This window comes from Chenopodium album, chromosome 6, assembly GCF_948465745.1.
Source record: "Chenopodium album chromosome 6, dcCheAlbu1.1, whole genome shotgun sequence".
NCBI classification, from domain to species: Eukaryota; Viridiplantae; Streptophyta; class Magnoliopsida; order Caryophyllales; family Amaranthaceae; genus Chenopodium; species Chenopodium album.
Window position 1 is genome coordinate 53,350,392 of NC_137839.1, and position 16,121 is coordinate 53,366,512.

A 16,121-nucleotide genomic window follows, 5' to 3' on the forward strand; every position below is an offset into this window, starting at 1 on the left:
TTAAACTAGTATACTACTCCGATGACATAAATTATATTCATTCCATTTTTTATTTGTCCATTTGATATCTTGAGCGACTCTAATGAAAATGAAATATATATATTTTTAACATTTTTAATACTTCAAAACATTATTTTATGATATCATATTCGATTCGCCTTTAGCTTCCGAATATGCATTTTTTTGAATTTTTTGTATACATATATTTTTATTTCAATATTATATCGTAAACTGTGTAGATATTTCAAATGGGACAAACATATGGAAATGCATGGAGTAATAAATAATAATAATAATAATAATAATAATAATAATAATAATAATAATAATAATAACAATAACAAGAAGAAGAATTATATTAACACCACGTACCAATTTGAAAAATTGAGTTTGCCTACCACTTAACAATTTTCATAAAATTGAATTTGACCAGTACTTAACTAAAAAATCGTTAAATAGGGTAATAACACATGTTGCAATGTTATTGTTAAAAAAAAAATGGCGTGTCAAAATCATTTCCCAAATTATAGGACAACGAAAAATGATTCTGGAACACCCATTGTTGAATGCACTGTTTTCTATGTTTCTCTCACATGGAGATGTGCCAACATCAATAATAAGAGTGCCAATATCAATTTCCGAGGGCAACTACAACAGACAAATGTGTCATGTTATGTCATGCTTGTATATGTGGTGTACCTACATTAACAGGTTGGGAGACCTCAACATTAGCTTGACTCATTTAATAAATGTGCAGTGTTAACCAATTTAGTTAAACGGGTTTGAAACCCTTGACACTAATCCACTTTTTTCATGTTCGGCTCATGTCGTGTTGTAGTGTTATATATTAAAAAAAAAAAAAAAAAAAAAACACGTTAGGCTCATTTTCATAAATTGTTGGTTTTCTTTCTTAGGTGGGTTAAATTGTGTTGATTTCATGTTTAGAATTTTAACACTAAACCAATCTGACTAATTGAACGTGTCATGTCGACTTATTTAATTAAACGTGTCGTAATCCCTAGACGCTAACCAGGTTTTATCGTGTCTGGTTCATGTCGTGTTGTTGTGGCAACTTTTGCCAGGTTTAAGTGCAACCAATTGGAATAGATACTCTATCGTCATTAAACATTTGGTGACCAATTTTTCCTTTTTTTTTTTTTTTTTTTTTTTTTTTTTTGATATGCATGTGCCATAAAGACATTACAGAGTACAAATGAAGGAAGGAGGAATTGAACGCTAGAGCCTATTGTACACATGCCCTAAATTTTTACTATGTGATGACTTTGCTCTTGGAGAGTGATAACTTTGCTCGCTCTTACTATGTGAAAAAAATATGATGAAGCAAACAAAAATTACAAATCAACTTAACTATTGATTTATTAAAGATAACTCTAAATACATATTAACTTAACCGTCATATATATACTCTTTACCGATATAATATAAACGCGTAATCTCCTCTACCATAACCTTAAAGATCATCATCTGACAACGACATCGACAATGATGTTCGGAGCACAGTCCGCCGCATTAAGCTACCCTAATTAAAAACACCCATCATGATCACATGCAAAATTTGTCTCTTAACTCAATTCCTCCATTATACCCCAAAATTACGTAATCATACACCAAACCTCCCACTTTTTCCCTTTTTTTAATAGCCAAAAAATTAAAATAAACTCAAACTACTAATTAAAAAAATCAATTAAAATCCAATTAAATAAAACCAATTAAAATTAGATGCTTTTGATCCTGACTTATGATAGTTAGTTACTCCAATCACATTTCCTAATTTCATCACTCCACTCACACTCACTCGAAACTCACTCACGATTTTCTTTCTTCTCTCACTCGTCGAGTGATGGGCCGCAACTCACTGAGTTCGGCAGAACTCGCTTCGGACGACAATGGCGATCTAGGGTTTCGTTCTAATCACGATCGATCTCTCTTCAAACGTGCTCATCCTCTTCCGCATAATTCCGACGCTTCTAAATTATCTGATCGTCAATTCTCAAGCGCCGGTCACCGGTTTCGTTCGCGTCGGAAATCGTTTCAATTGAAAGGAAATTCGCTGATTTATGGTGTGATTTTGCTTGCTGTGTTTGGATTTGCGTTCGCTTCAATGGTGTTGCAGAGTTCTATAACTTCTGTGTTTAGGCAAGGCGGTGATGGCGGTGATGCGTCGACGCGCGGGTTGAGGCTTGGGACTGGTTTGAGGTTCGTCGCTTCGGCGAGGTTTCGTGACGAAGGTCGCCTTGATCTGCTTAGGAAGTTGCCTAGGAATGGCGTTAGACCTCCTAAGCTTGCTCTTGTAAGTTGTTCTTCTAATTTTGTAACATATTATTTTTAAGTTGTGATAAAATAATATAATTGTAGAATAATATTTCATCATTCTTAATAAATTGATTGATAGAGTAGTCTTTAGCGAGCTAATAAGTATTAATTAAACATTTATAATACTGATCGGATACATGATTTTGTGACGAAATTGCAAGTTATTACTCCCTCCGTCACTAAAAGTTGTTACATTCGCCATCGGAACAACATTTAGAGACGGAAGGAGTATCAAGTATGGGTTTACAAAACATATATCTAATCCTTATCGTTAGGCTTCGTATTGCTAACCCAGTTTAATTCAAAGTGTCACGGTTTTTTTTTTTTTTTTATTGATGTTTTTATTTTGGAGTGCGAACTTCAATTTCATAGTCATGCATTGGCATTGTCAGCTGATCCGTCCAGTATTGTTTAAAAATGATAAGAAATGAATTAAAAGAGATGAGATTCTTGCCAAATAGATGAGAGAATTTGGACAAAGAACAAAGTTAATGTTTTGTACTATTGATGTTCTTGGTGATTGATTGGGATTTGATTATTTAGATTGTAATGAGAGATCGAAAGGGTATATGGGGAGATAAATTATGTAGTGTTGCAATTTGATTTTTTAGGAAAAAGAGAGAAGTTTGCGTGAGAGATTATCACTTTAATTGCATGAATTGTGGAATTGTGGAGAAAGCATTACGATTTTGTGAGAATTACAACTCAATGTTTGATTAACAAATTGAATGTTTCAGTGGACAAACTTAAGCTCTTTAGCTTTGAGTGTCTAATTATCTGGAGTGTCATAGTGCCTTCTAGAACTATACTATATTGCTCTGTCAAGTGTCAACTTATATGGGCTTCAATCATTGTATTTCACTTCCTTTCTGATTTCTGACTTTAGTTGAAGGTGGAACTTGTAGTCGGTCTATTAATTTTCCAGCTTAAGGCCAGGCTATTGTATGGGCTCCAATTGCTGTAATGCTCTTCCTTTCTTATTATGGTTTAAGTCTTTAATATCTTTACCTGAGCTAGTGCTTATAGGTGTAGCTAGCTTTGCATAGCTGTAATTCACTTTCTTTCTTATTATGGCTCACTGGTGCATTGTTTATATTACTTTGACAAGGACTCCTAACTTCAAAGTTGTTAAGGGCGTTTGGTTTGTCAAGGGGAAAGGGAAACACATTAAGAAAGGGAAAGTAGGGGAAAGGAAAGCAACTCTCATTTAACTTAAGGTGTTTGTTTTTTGAAATAAGGAAAGGGTATCTAGACTACCCATCCATCAACAACCAACAATCCACCACTATTGACCATCACCACCACCATAGTCATTCCCCTACCTTCAGTGTTGCCGCCACTCACTACCATCGACACCCTTCCCCCTTTATTGATGGCCAACAACCCTCCCTTCTATCGCTGCCAACACATGCTTTGTTTCTCTTAGATCTTCATTTTTTTTTTTTTTTTTGGTTTTTTCTTGATGTTTGGGGCTAGTTTTAGAGTAAGTGGAGCACATTTCATATGGTTAGAATTGTTTTGTTGTTATTAGAGCGGATTTTAGCCAGGTTAGGGTTTTTTAGGTAGTTTGGGTGAATTTGGGAGGGTTGGGTGGTGATGGAAGCATGGAAAAAAATCGCGGTCGCGTTCTAGAAACAGACGCGTTGTCGCGGAAGCAGCTTGTAACGGTCAAATTAGAACGGATCGCGGATTTCGCAACGTATTTTTTTTCAAAAACTTCACACAAGTCATTTTTTGAGCTTTAAAATTCATTTTTATTTATTTATACAATATTATTGCTAAAACTACTTTGAATAAAGACCCCAATATATGAGATATGACATTTATAAATTATTTAAACATTATATGAGCTTTATTTTTTGTTACACTCGAATAAAATAAGAGCTACAGTGAGCATAGTATAGTGTATGGTACTCTAAAGTCCAAACAGAAAGAAAAAACTAACCCTTCAAACCACAAATAAAACTTAAAAATAAAAGAAAAACAAAGAAAGAATTGAGATGAGGCCAAGTGATTAGAATTAAGTAAAAAGGTAGAAAAGAGAAAACAAGCAAGGAAGCCAGCTGCATCAGAGATCAGGGAGAAAATAGAATAGTCATCGTCCTGGAGTGCAAACTGCTTTCACCTCGCCTCATTCCCACGACTTAAAGCCCCAATATCTTTTTTCCTTTTATGGCTAGTCTTGTTGTTTATCAATAGATATAGGGTTTTATTTTCGAATCTTAGATCTGGAAATTGGGCTGTATATGGATCGATTTTCTACATTAAACGGCCGCTACAATTATAGAACAGTTATATAACGCTGTTCTACCGTTACGTAACGACTGTCGCGGTGAGTTTGGTGTGATTTTCAATGCGCCGTTATATAACGGCTTTTTGCGGAACGGTAAATCCCAAACCCGTAACAAAGCGGCCGTTATAGAACGGAACGGCCGCTTTATAATTTCATGGGTGGAAGGGTTGTTTTGTACTTTTATGGTGGGTTGGGTACGATTTTGATACGGGAGGGTGGTTCAGTGGGTAAGGTAGATTTTTGGTGGTATTTGGTGATTTTGGAGGTGCTTTCGTGGTGGATTGAAGGTTTTCGAGGGTGGTGGGTTAATTATGGTGGGTGAATTGGGGTGGTTTTGCAAATGATGGAATGATTTCGGTGGTTGGTCCGGCGATATTGGCGGTTGGTCAGGTGATTCTGGTGGTTGGTTTCGCAATGCCGGCGGTGTTTAAGGAAGTTTCAGGACTGTTAGAATGATTCCAGCAATAGGTGGTGGTGGTGTGGTGTTTCTTAGATGGTCGAACTGGTTGTTAATTTGGTTGGTTCAAGAAGAGTTTTGGGGTTAGGATGATTCCTTTGTTTGGGGGGGGGGGGGGAGGGGGTTGTGGGAATCATGGTAAAAGAAAGTAGGGGAATAAAAGGGGTAAATGGAATCATTGAGTTGGTCTAACAAACAATAACAAAGGAAATTATGGCAGTTGATTGCCTTTCCCTTTGTTGAATACCCTTAAACAAACAGCCCCTTCGTACTTTGAGAATACAGTAACCAAAAATACAATTATTAGAGTCTGCAAGTATACAAATAGCCTGTTTAATTGCTAACTTGTCAAATTATTGGCTGTGAATCTATGGCAATTTATTTCATTTAATCAGCCAATAGTTCTCTATTGGTTGGAAAACCTTAATTGGGTTCATCAATGACACATTTATGATGCTGCAGTTTGAATCTTCCTATTTCTCCTAAGCCGTTCTCGATGTGTAGGCTATGTTTACTCGGACTCTTCATTTCATCTGAAGTATTTGTGTCAAATCCTTGACACTCCAGCATGGGTATGGAAACTTGACATCTTCTCAATAAAAAATATGGATTATTTTTTTAACAAAATAGTCATGTCTGACACTTGGTCATGAGTATGAGAGTCCGAGTAACATATTGTGTAGGAGATATAAACAGTGGGAATGATTAGACAAACATTGCTCAATTTGACTACAAAATCATTCCAATATGTATGAAATTCTATTTATTGTTAGATGCTTAGATCCCTTATGCTGAAAAACTATGCTGAAATTTTTTGCTTTATATCAAAAAAGAAAAGGGTTTAAAACCTCTAATGTGAATTTAATGGTCTAGGCAAACAGCTTTTGGTCTATTTTAGCTGGTAGGTGCTTATAGTTGATATTTAACTTAAATAGCAAATGAATTCTATCACTACTGTCTACTATTCTCTCCTTCTGTAAGATAAAACAATGTAAAGAGACATGTAAGCCAACTACACAAAGCAAAAGATGGGTTATTATAGCTCTATGTTGTAAGCTTCTGTAACATTCTTTTAACCTGTAATAACCCTTATGTTTGATGTGGTAAAAGTTTTATAAAAGATATTACAACATATGACAGTACTCCCTCCTTTCTACTCCTCTTCCCCCCCTGAGATTATTTATATATTTATATGTTTTTTTTTAAAGTATTTCATATTGTGTCAGATTTTAGGCAACTTGAAGAAAAATTCTGAGTCATTAATGCTATTCACTGTGATGAAGAATTTACGACACATTGGCTACACACTGAAGGTATTCTTTTGAATTATGCATCATTGTTTTTCCTTCTGTATTATGGGTGTGACTGTTTATTTCTAAAATAGGTCATTTGGTTATAATTAATTGAAAAACAATTTTCATTGTCTTGTCTTGTACTGAGTTCTGTTATTATGAAAATTAGCAATATGTTTAGTTTCACTAAAATGAAACTTGTCTCTAGTTTTCCATCCTTCCATTTAGTCAGTATAGGAGCCTGGGGAAAAAAAGAGAGCTGGGGTGGGAGAGATTGGGGAGGGGGGGGGGGGGGGGGGGCAGTGCTGTGGGGAAAGAAGATTGAGAAGCTATTTTCATCATAAGAAAGCTATGGTGGCTCTTCTTCATATTCATCTTTTCAGGTTTTATTGCTCCTCTAATGAAACCTATTTGAACTCTGCATTAGAGACTGTTTTCTTGTTAATAAATTGTTATCAATTTAGACTAGGACCCTCATGCGCAATTGTGTTGTTTATTGGCAGTTATATGCTCTGAAGGATGGTGAAGCACGAACAATGTGGGAAGAAATAGGAGGTCAAATGACAATTCTAAATCTTGAAAGATATGACCATTTTGATTGGTCCCTGTATGTTTGCTCATTAATCTATTGCACTTTATTGGATGATTGTAGTAAGAGAAGTATTTGCACTATTAATCACTTACATAATCAGTTGGCTTCTGCAGTAGTTAATTTGATACTCCGTATAATTTGCTCTTTTATTGATACAGTTTTGAAGGTGTCATTGCAGACTCTCTCGAGGCAAAAGAAATAATATCAAGGTACCTTCTACCTTTCTCTTAATTGTTTTATATTGAAGATATATAATTATTTTACACTGCATTTAGTTTTTCTTTAATTGAACTTGGTGCTACTGAGGTATGGTATAATTTTTTAGTTGCAAGGACCTCATAGAATTTACCGTGTTTGTGTGGATTAGTGTCAGTTGATTGTTCAACCTTTATATTGTCCATTAGATACAGATGTTCTGGTCAGTGAGTTTTATATTTGTGCAGCCTCATGCAGGAGCCATTTTGTTCTGTGCCACTTATATGGATTATTCAAGAGGACAAGCTTGCAAAGCGCCTTCTACATTACGACAAAATGGGTTGGAACCATCTTATTTCCCATTGGAGACATGTACTTGGCAGAGCTGATGTTGTTGTCTTCCATGATTTTTCCTTGCCGGTAATTAATTTGACTTATGGTTTATATCAAACTCCTAAAATTCTCTAGCTTTCTCAATTTCATTTATTTATGAAGTACATTTTGTTTGGATAAGATTTTGCTTTGCTATCCTCAATTTATATCATTGTGTACAGTTATTATATAGTGCCCTTGACGGTGGAAACTTCTTTGTGATTCCTGGATCACCAAAAGATGTGTGGGCTGCTGAAAGCTACCTTAAAACCCACTCCAGAAATGATTTGCGGAAGAAAAATGATTATGATGTAGATGATGTGCTGGTTGTGGTTCTTGGAAGTTCCTTTTTCTACAATGAACTATCTTGGGATTATGCTGTTGCAATGCATACTATTGGACCCCTTCTTGCTAAGTATGCCAAGGGGAAGGATTCTGCTGGATCCTTTAAATTTATTTTTTTATGTGGAAACACGAGTAATGGATCTAATGATGCTTTAGAGGTAAATGTCCATTGCTATTTTATACTCTTAAGTGCTATTGCTTTCTAAATGTATGAGTTGAATTTTCTCTCCAAGAAATTAGATTTAAAGTCCCCCTTTACTACTAAAAGCCACTCAGTTATGAAGATAGTTTTGATATGGTTTACTTGTGAAGACATGCAAGGCATAATTAAACTCACTGAGTTTAATGGAGATTGATTTTGAGGAGAAAATCACATGAAGTTATTGTCCATAAAACTTATTGAAATACTTGAATCTAAATCTTATACTACCTCCGTTACACGTTAAGTGCAACAAAGAGGCTTGCACACTTCCCAAGACAAAAAATGAAAAAGTTGATTAGCAAAAATATGGGCTTGTGATTATGACAGAATTAGTAAATTAAGAATCTCAACCCAACCATCATTATCACCCACTGCACCACCACCACCACCCATGTTCGCCACCAACAACAACCGACACAACCACCAACCACCGAACGAACCGCGAAACCACCTTATCAACCACCGAAAGTACCATACTAGCCGTCGAAACCACCATACCAATGCACCACACTACCACCGAGATACAAAACCCCACCTTAGACCTACCGAAAACCCCGCCATAAACACCAAAAACCACCATCCACCCCGAAGGCACCACAAACCCACTTATAAAACCGGTCATAATCCCCCTTAATTCACCTCCCATATTTGCCAATTTTGCATTAGATTTGAGTTTCAAACTTAATCTTACTTTCCGATCCCCTTTCGCTTTTCAATTTCTAGGGTTTTAATTTCAAATTCGACAAGGGGGGCGGGGACTCTCACGAGGAGGGGCAGCGACTTCTACAAGGAGGGGTTAGAGGTCGAAACGACAACCTTTGGTGGTCGTGGTGTTAACTGTTAAGGCCGCTGTGGTCGATGGTTTGTGGTGGTCATGGTGTCGGTGGTGAACGGGTGATGTTGGTGGTATGGTTTTGGTGGTGTTGGTGGTAGAATTGATCTTGGGTTGGTGGTGTTTGCGGTGGTCATTGATGATGGTGGTGGTTGCAGGTATAAGAGAAGAAAGGGGGCAGGAGAGAGAAGGGGGTGATTATTTGATTAATTAAATTTGGGTTAGCAAATTAAATAATGTTATTAATTTTAAATTGGGGGCATTATGGTAATTTCATTTTAAAAAATTTACCTAAAAAGGAAAGAAGTTTTTTGTTGCACATAATGTGTAGCATCCGTTTTTGGAAAATGTTGCACAAAACATGTAACGGAGGTAGTATTTAAATTGCAAAAGTACTGCAGTGCCAAAATATGTACACTAATTAGAATTTATTTATATTTATATTTTAAAAATTGCCATTTTTAAGACTTTGTTTGACTGAATATCAGTTAATACAGAAAGTAAAACATACCAAGATACTTGAATATAGCCTCATAGATGCCATTTCCCACAATAATCCAAATTTAGTCAAAAGACTCCTTTAGGAAAACATCTGGCCTAGAAAAATTATTTGAAAATATCATTTACATCGAGTTATATAGCCTTTTTCCTAGTCCGTTGTTTTGAAGCCTTGACCATTAAGCATGTGTTTTTCTTGGTCACTTGTCTAGTATAGGGTTTCCTTTATCTATAATGTTACATTACTATTGAAGAATCAAATTATTGATCAAACTAATCCTTTTGTCAAGAATATGTAATAAAGGAAGTAGCTATCTTATAACTCCCTGGTACTTGTTTATGTTTATAATGTCAGTCATAATAACTAATAAGGGCACAGACTTGCTGCTCGCTGAACCTAATTACATGACTTTTTAGTAGCAATCATCTTCTTTTGTCATTTATTGTATTCTTTCTTGCATTCTAATATTGCAATGCTGTTTCTTTCATTTGATTTAGGGTGTTGCTGCTCACCTACAACTTAGTCCAGGTTCCTTGAGGCACTATAGCCTGGACCATGATGTGAATGGAGCTTTATTGATGGCTGACATAGTTCTATATGGATCATCACAAGAAGAAGAAGCCTTCCCATCGTTACTAATTAGATCAATGTCTTTTGGGATTCCTGTAGTTGTACCTGATCTTCCAGTCATAAGCAAATACGTGAGTTTTTATTTACATCCAAATAAGTTTATTATGAATATGGAGTAACTAACTTTTGAGTTCGTCTGTCATAAAATCATTTTGGAAAATGCAGGTTGTTGATGGTGTCCATGGAATGATTTTCTCTAAACACAAACCAGATGATTTGCTGAGAATCTTCTCGCATTTAATATCAAGTGAAGGGAAACTCTCTGAATTTGCTGGTGCAGTTGGCTCTTCCGGGAAGCTTCTTGCTAGGAATTTACTAGCTTTTGAATCCATAATCGGCTATGCAAAGCTTATGGAGGATGTGCTTCATTTTCCTTCAGATTCATTGCTTCCTTCTCCGATATCTCAGATTCGACAGGATTCATGGGAATGGAATTCCTTTAGTGAAGTAATGGAGCAGACAGTTGGCAACATGATAAGTAATGATGAGGAAGGCAATATAGTAGAAGGGTCTAGCATTGTTCAAAAGCTTGAGGAAGATTTTAATAGTTTTGCGAACTTGAAAAATATATCGGTGGAGAACAGTGATGTCATAGAAAGGGATCTTGTGAGCAATGAAGATTTGGATGGTGTTGAACAAATTGCAAGCTTTGAAGAGTATGAGAGGCGAGAAATGGATCAGGCATTACTTTTTTCCCCCCCTCCATTTCTTCTTTACTTTGTCCTATGGACTTGCCACAGGAACTTATGAGTGTCATAATTTTCTGGTGCAGATTGACGAAAGAATGGAGAAGGACCCTGGTATTTGGGATGAGATATACCGAAATGCTCGTAAATCTGAGAAACTCAGGTTTGAAGCAAATGAAAGGGATGATGGAGAGCTACAAAGAACAGGTCGTCTAATGTGCATTTATGAAGTTTATAACGGTGCTGGGGCTTGGCCACTTTTGCATCATGGTTCCCTGTATCGTGGTTTAAGTCTTGTAAGTTCTATTATCTACCATTTACTGTGAAGATCATTTGTTTGTTTGTTTGTTTATTTTTTATTTTTTATTTATTTATTTATTTTTTTTGAAATTTTTACATGTTGATTTAGTCAACTGATGACATTCTAGCTTTAATTTGTATTATTGTGTGTTGAATGAAACTGTAAAGCCCAACTGTTAGCCATGCTAATAATGATATTTAAGTTGTGGGTTCGCTTGTTGTACTCATCTTTCCTCAAAACACTGTTTTACTCATCTTTTTCTGTTTTCCAACTTGCAGTCTAGAAGAACACGGAGGTTAAGCTCAGATGATGTGGATGCAGCTTATAGGCTTCCCATCTTAAACGACCCCCACTATCGGGATCTTCTCTGTGAAATGGGGGGTATGTTTTCTATTGCACATAAAGTGGATGATATTCACAAGAGACCGTGGGTTGGGTTTCAGTCATGGAAAGCTTCGGGTAGAGAGGTAAACTTTGCACGAATTTTTTTTCCTGGGTCTTAATCTTGCAACTTCGATTAGGTTTTTACAAGAATGCAAGCCTTAATAAATCCATATGAAATTGGCTGTAACACTGGTATGCTAGGCCGTGCTGCTCATTTTTATATTCCTATTTGAGATCAGACTGTAGGTTTGATCTTCTGGTGGCAAAACAGGTTTCACTGTCATTAAATGCTGAAAAGGTTCTTGAAGATACAATACAGCATCAAACCAAAGGAGAAGCTATATACTTCTGGACAAGATTGGACATGGATCTTTCAGAAAGCAATAGCTTGACTTCCTTTTGGTCAGTATGTGATGTCTTAAATGGAGGATACTGCAGGTAATAGATCTGATTGTTTATATATATATATATATATAATATATAATATATAATATTATATATATATTATATATTATATATATATATATATATATATATATATATATATATATATATATATATATATATATATATATATATATATATATATATATATATGGGATGTCTTCTAGTACTCCATATATTCACAATATTCTTGATGGCTGATTTGACTGGGATTTCAAGGATATTCTACTTTCTTCATAAGTAGGCTTTTACAAAATGAATGTCTAGCTCTTTTTGGTGTGCATTATATCAATCATCTTCAACTAACTTTACACCTATCTGTTGTTTAAATAAATAAATAAAAACATTAACCCCAACAGCATAATTTAGATACACAGGGTAAAGAAGTTGGTGCAAAAATAAGGACCTTGTTGTTTCATGGAACAATGCTTGAAATTCGTTAGAGAATATCAAATTAGGTTAGTTGTTGCCAGTACCACCACCAATCTCTCCTTTTTCAATGAAAGGACTTGTTTCTTAGCACATGTAATAAAAATAAATGATTTTGGTTCGAAGTTGTTATCTGCAAATACATCACTCCCTGTCCTAAAATAAAATTCACATTTGCCTTTTGCACGCATTTTTAAAAAGGTGAAAAAAAAAACTGAGAAAGCGGGTTTGGATGATTAAAGGTAAATATAAAAAACAAGATAGTGGGGTTTGATTGATTAAAAGTGAATTAACTAATATATTAAGATGAAATGAGTATTCTATTTAGGGGTAAGATATTTGGTTGAATTGAGACAATTAATTGGGGACAAAGGGAGTAAATCATTCGGTTTTGCTTCCTAATGCATCAAATATAAAAAGTCGAGAACTGATGATGAGACATGAAATATAAGGAGTTTATAAAAAAGTTGGGTACTTAAGTTTGAGCTTTATTGCATATTGGGTACCGAACTTTCAACCTTAGCAATTTGGGTACTATGACCTGCCTGAGTTGGCTTTTTCCGGCATATTTTTCCGGCTTATTACCTGCACTACCAGATTACCATTTTTTTTTTTAAAAAAAAGCTAAAATACTTTCCTTGTTCTTCTTAATGAAATAAAATAAAATTAAAACTTTAATATTCCTCATATCATATAAATAAAAAAAAACTGAATTCTTTAACACTATGATTGAGTAAAAAGAGGAGTCCCATAAATTTAACAATTTACGAAAACCCTTCTTTTTGCAACCATGTAATCCATTAATAATCTAAACTGCTTTGTTTCTAAATTTTACCCAATCTTCGTTTCTTATGTTTAATTTCAATTAAAATCACACATTTGTTTTGTTTTTTCCTTTGTTTTCTGGATGTACCTCTTCATTTGGATTATAAAAAATAAATAAACACCTTCTCACCTTATCTTACTTCACACCCATTGCCGCCGCGCCGTCATCAGAATTCACAAATACCATCTCTTTCTCTCTTTTCTCAAAAGATGATGACGACTTCTGTCCTTTAACAGACTCTAAAGGGTCATCTTTATACATATACAAACTTTAATTTTTCTGGGTTATTGATTTTAATTTGGGTTTGAATTTTTATTTTTTGGGTCTTCAATTTTCAGCTCAATTGTTTGTTGTTGGGCTATCGATTTGTGATGGAATTTTATCTAGGTAACCTAGGCCTTATATTAGCTCGAATTTCCATTTTTCGGAGAAGAAGAGAAGTTTCAGAGAAATTCTGAAGAGAGAGAAGAAAAATTGGGGGAAATGAGGTCATCGCTCGTTGCAAAATTTGCATTTTTCCCGTCAGCTCTTTTGTCATACCAGGTGATCTCCGACGAGATTCCGGCGACGAAGAGGTTTGGAGAAGAGATGGTGTTGATAAGCCATGTACAAGTGTTTTATTTGACCAACTGTTGTTTTCTCCCAAAAATATGCAGATATTTTATTTTGCCTTTGAATTTGGTAATTGCTGGTAACCGGTTTTCATAGGTAAACAATAAGGCAATCCAAACTTTAGTACCCAATTTGTAACATCCCAAAGTTCAGTCCCCAAACTGCAACATTTACCATACTTTAGTACCCAACTTTTATATTAACTCGAAATATAATTACTTGTCTTTCTTAAGTTTTGGGGAACTTTACTTCCTAAATTACCACTTTATTTGCTAGTTGGTAATGTTAATCCTCTGTACTAGATGTTACCAATATTGTTTTCTTGAACATTTCTTCTTTCAAGTGAAATCCCCTTCTTTTTAGGAGGTGAACCGGGTGGGCATCCTAAAAAAAAAAGAAATCCTCTTCTTTATTGTGTTGTGTTCTCTTTTTGCTCTTTAGGGGCTTCTCATCTCCACATCTTATATTGTACCTGTGCAAATTGATAGAGTCAATTGATTATGTTAATAGAGCTTCTCACTGAGTGAGTATGATAATACAATTTGCTAGTTCAAAATCTTTTATGGCATCATATAGTTTAAAACATTAATTATTTCCAACACAATATTGTTTATAACTTGACAATTTTTTGCTAAACAAGAATACTTCTTCATTCTCTCAGAACAGCATTTGAAAATGCTTTTCGGCATATGTATGGCTTGCCTTCAAATGTTGATGCCCTTCCCCCAATGCCTGAGGATTCTGACCACTGGTCTGCCTTGCACAGCTGGGTCATGCCAACTCCTTCGTTTCTGGAATTTATGATGTTTACCAGGTAACTGTAAAGAAAGGACTCACCTTTTCCGTTGACTCTTGCTTGATGTTTCAAATTTTACTTAGAACTCTTGAAGATGTCACCCTTGATATAGAAAAAATGACTGTGTTGTAAATCGCACCTTCTCACAGGATGTTTGTTGATTCTCTTGATGCCATACATAGTGACAGTAGTAAAATAACTCAATGTCCACTTGGAGTTTCAGAAGTTGAGGTAGGTTTTTTTTTTTTGCTAAAATGATGCGTCCATCCCTATGACCTATGTATAACTGAAAAGATAACACTTGTTTTTTATAAATTGCTTATTTCCTCTCGCAGAAAAAGCAGTGTTACTGCCGGATTTTGGAGCTTCTAGTCAATGTCTGGGCTTATCATAGTGCACGGAGGATGGTATATGTCGATCCACATACAGGTCTGCTTGAAGAGCAGCACCCAGTAGACCAACGGAAGGGATTCATGTGGGTTAAATACTTCAATTTTACACTATTGAAAATCATGGACGAAGACCTTGCAGAAGCTGCGGATGATGGCGACGTGCAACGCGAAGCCTGGTTGTGGCCACTGACAGGGGAGGTGCATTGGCAAGGTATATATGAAAGAGAAAGGGAGCAAAGATACAGGATAAAAATGGATAAGAAACGGAAAATTAAGGAGAAACTTTTTGAGAGGATGAAGTATGGATATAGACAGAAATCTCTTGGAGGATGAGAAATCTCTAGTGCTCAACCAAAATTTGTTATCGGAAGGCACAGATCCCCCCCAAAATACCTGACCTTTTTTACTTCGTTGGGAAAAGGATAAAGCCAACCTACGCCAGCGACATTCTTTGCTAACCACCTTAACAGATCACTCATTACTGTGCATATATACATATTCATTTTATTGGGGGTGAAATACCTACAAAGTTTGGAGTGGAACAGATGACTCGTTGTCAGGAGCTTCTTGATATCAGATTACTGAATTTCAAACAGCGGCAGATGCATGATGATTAGGTTGAGAGAAGCAATGTCATTTGTTAATTATTTTTGCTTACTAATTGGTGCTGATGAACATGTATAGTCTACTGCGATTGTATATTTGACAGTGGCATGAGGTGCAAATTTTGTTCCGATTTGTTGCCTTATCTCTCCTAGTATAGCACTATAGCTATTTGATTCAATACATTTTAGCTCCAAACCGACTCATACAAAATTATAAATCACTAGCCATTAAGGCATCAATGTAAAATCATCTTATATTAATATTATACAAGTTCAACATCTAGAGCCTAATATAATTCTTTAATACACACCCAGATCGGTTTTGGCCAACAAAAGTACAAATCTAGAACTTTCATGCAATCATAATCAATGTCCATCAACAATTTTAGAAGCTCAATTTTAGAAGCTGTTTAGTTCATTACTAGATTAGACTTGTGTGATGTACAGATTACAAAAATTATTGAAATAAAATAGCTTATTTCTATTATTTATTTTTCCGTATATATTTATAAATTAGATCATAAAATAGATGTAGCTATCATTATAGATTATACGAGTAACAAAATATAAAAATGAAAGCTAGTTCCTAGATATCAATTTATT

At 35.2% G+C, this 16,121-nt stretch overlaps 1 protein-coding gene across 3 annotated transcripts; it reads left to right on the forward strand.

Moving 5' to 3' along the window:
- Nucleotides 1-1,834: 1,834 nt before the first annotated feature.
- LOC145636090 (uncharacterized) lies at nucleotides 1,835-15,649 on the forward strand. Of its 3 annotated transcripts, XM_081687544.1 has the most exons (15): nucleotides 2,173-2,311; nucleotides 5,589-5,656; nucleotides 6,311-6,397; nucleotides 6,880-6,983; nucleotides 7,127-7,177; nucleotides 7,412-7,583; nucleotides 7,718-8,038; nucleotides 9,911-10,114; nucleotides 10,209-10,724; nucleotides 10,816-11,025; nucleotides 11,309-11,497; nucleotides 11,686-11,852; nucleotides 14,387-14,539; nucleotides 14,671-14,752; nucleotides 14,857-15,649. In XM_081687544.1, exons 3-15 carry the CDS (start codon nucleotides 6,347-6,349, stop codon nucleotides 15,244-15,246), a joined length of 2,610 nt encoding a protein of 869 aa, XP_081543670.1. In that variant the 5' UTR covers nucleotides 2,173-2,311; nucleotides 5,589-5,656; nucleotides 6,311-6,346; the 3' UTR covers nucleotides 15,247-15,649. The 3 variants fall into 3 exon arrangements, with proteins under 3 accessions (XP_081543669.1, XP_081543671.1, XP_081543670.1); XM_081687543.1 differs by lacking the exon at nucleotides 5,589-5,656 and having other exon boundaries at nucleotides 1,835-2,311; XM_081687545.1 differs by lacking the exons at nucleotides 5,589-5,656; nucleotides 14,387-14,539; nucleotides 14,671-14,752; nucleotides 14,857-15,649 and adding an exon at nucleotides 13,510-14,353 and having other exon boundaries at nucleotides 1,835-2,311.
- Nucleotides 15,650-16,121: the final 472 nt, after the last annotated feature.

What these genes read in the sequence shown, in the direction of transcription:
- LOC145636090 (XM_081687543.1), top strand. Translation starts at nt 1,862, where the DNA reads ATGGGCCGCAACTCACTGAGTTCGGCAGAACTCGCTTCGGACGACAAT. An exon ending in TGTATCGTGGTTTAAGTCTT is followed by an intron (nt 11,026 to 11,308) that starts GTAAGTTCTATT and finishes TCCAACTTGCAG; the next exon opens with TCTAGAAGAACACGGAGGTT. An exon ending in GAATTTATGATGTTTACCAG is followed by an intron (nt 14,540 to 14,670) that starts GTAACTGTAAAG and finishes ACCTTCTCACAG; the next exon opens with GATGTTTGTTGATTCTCTTG.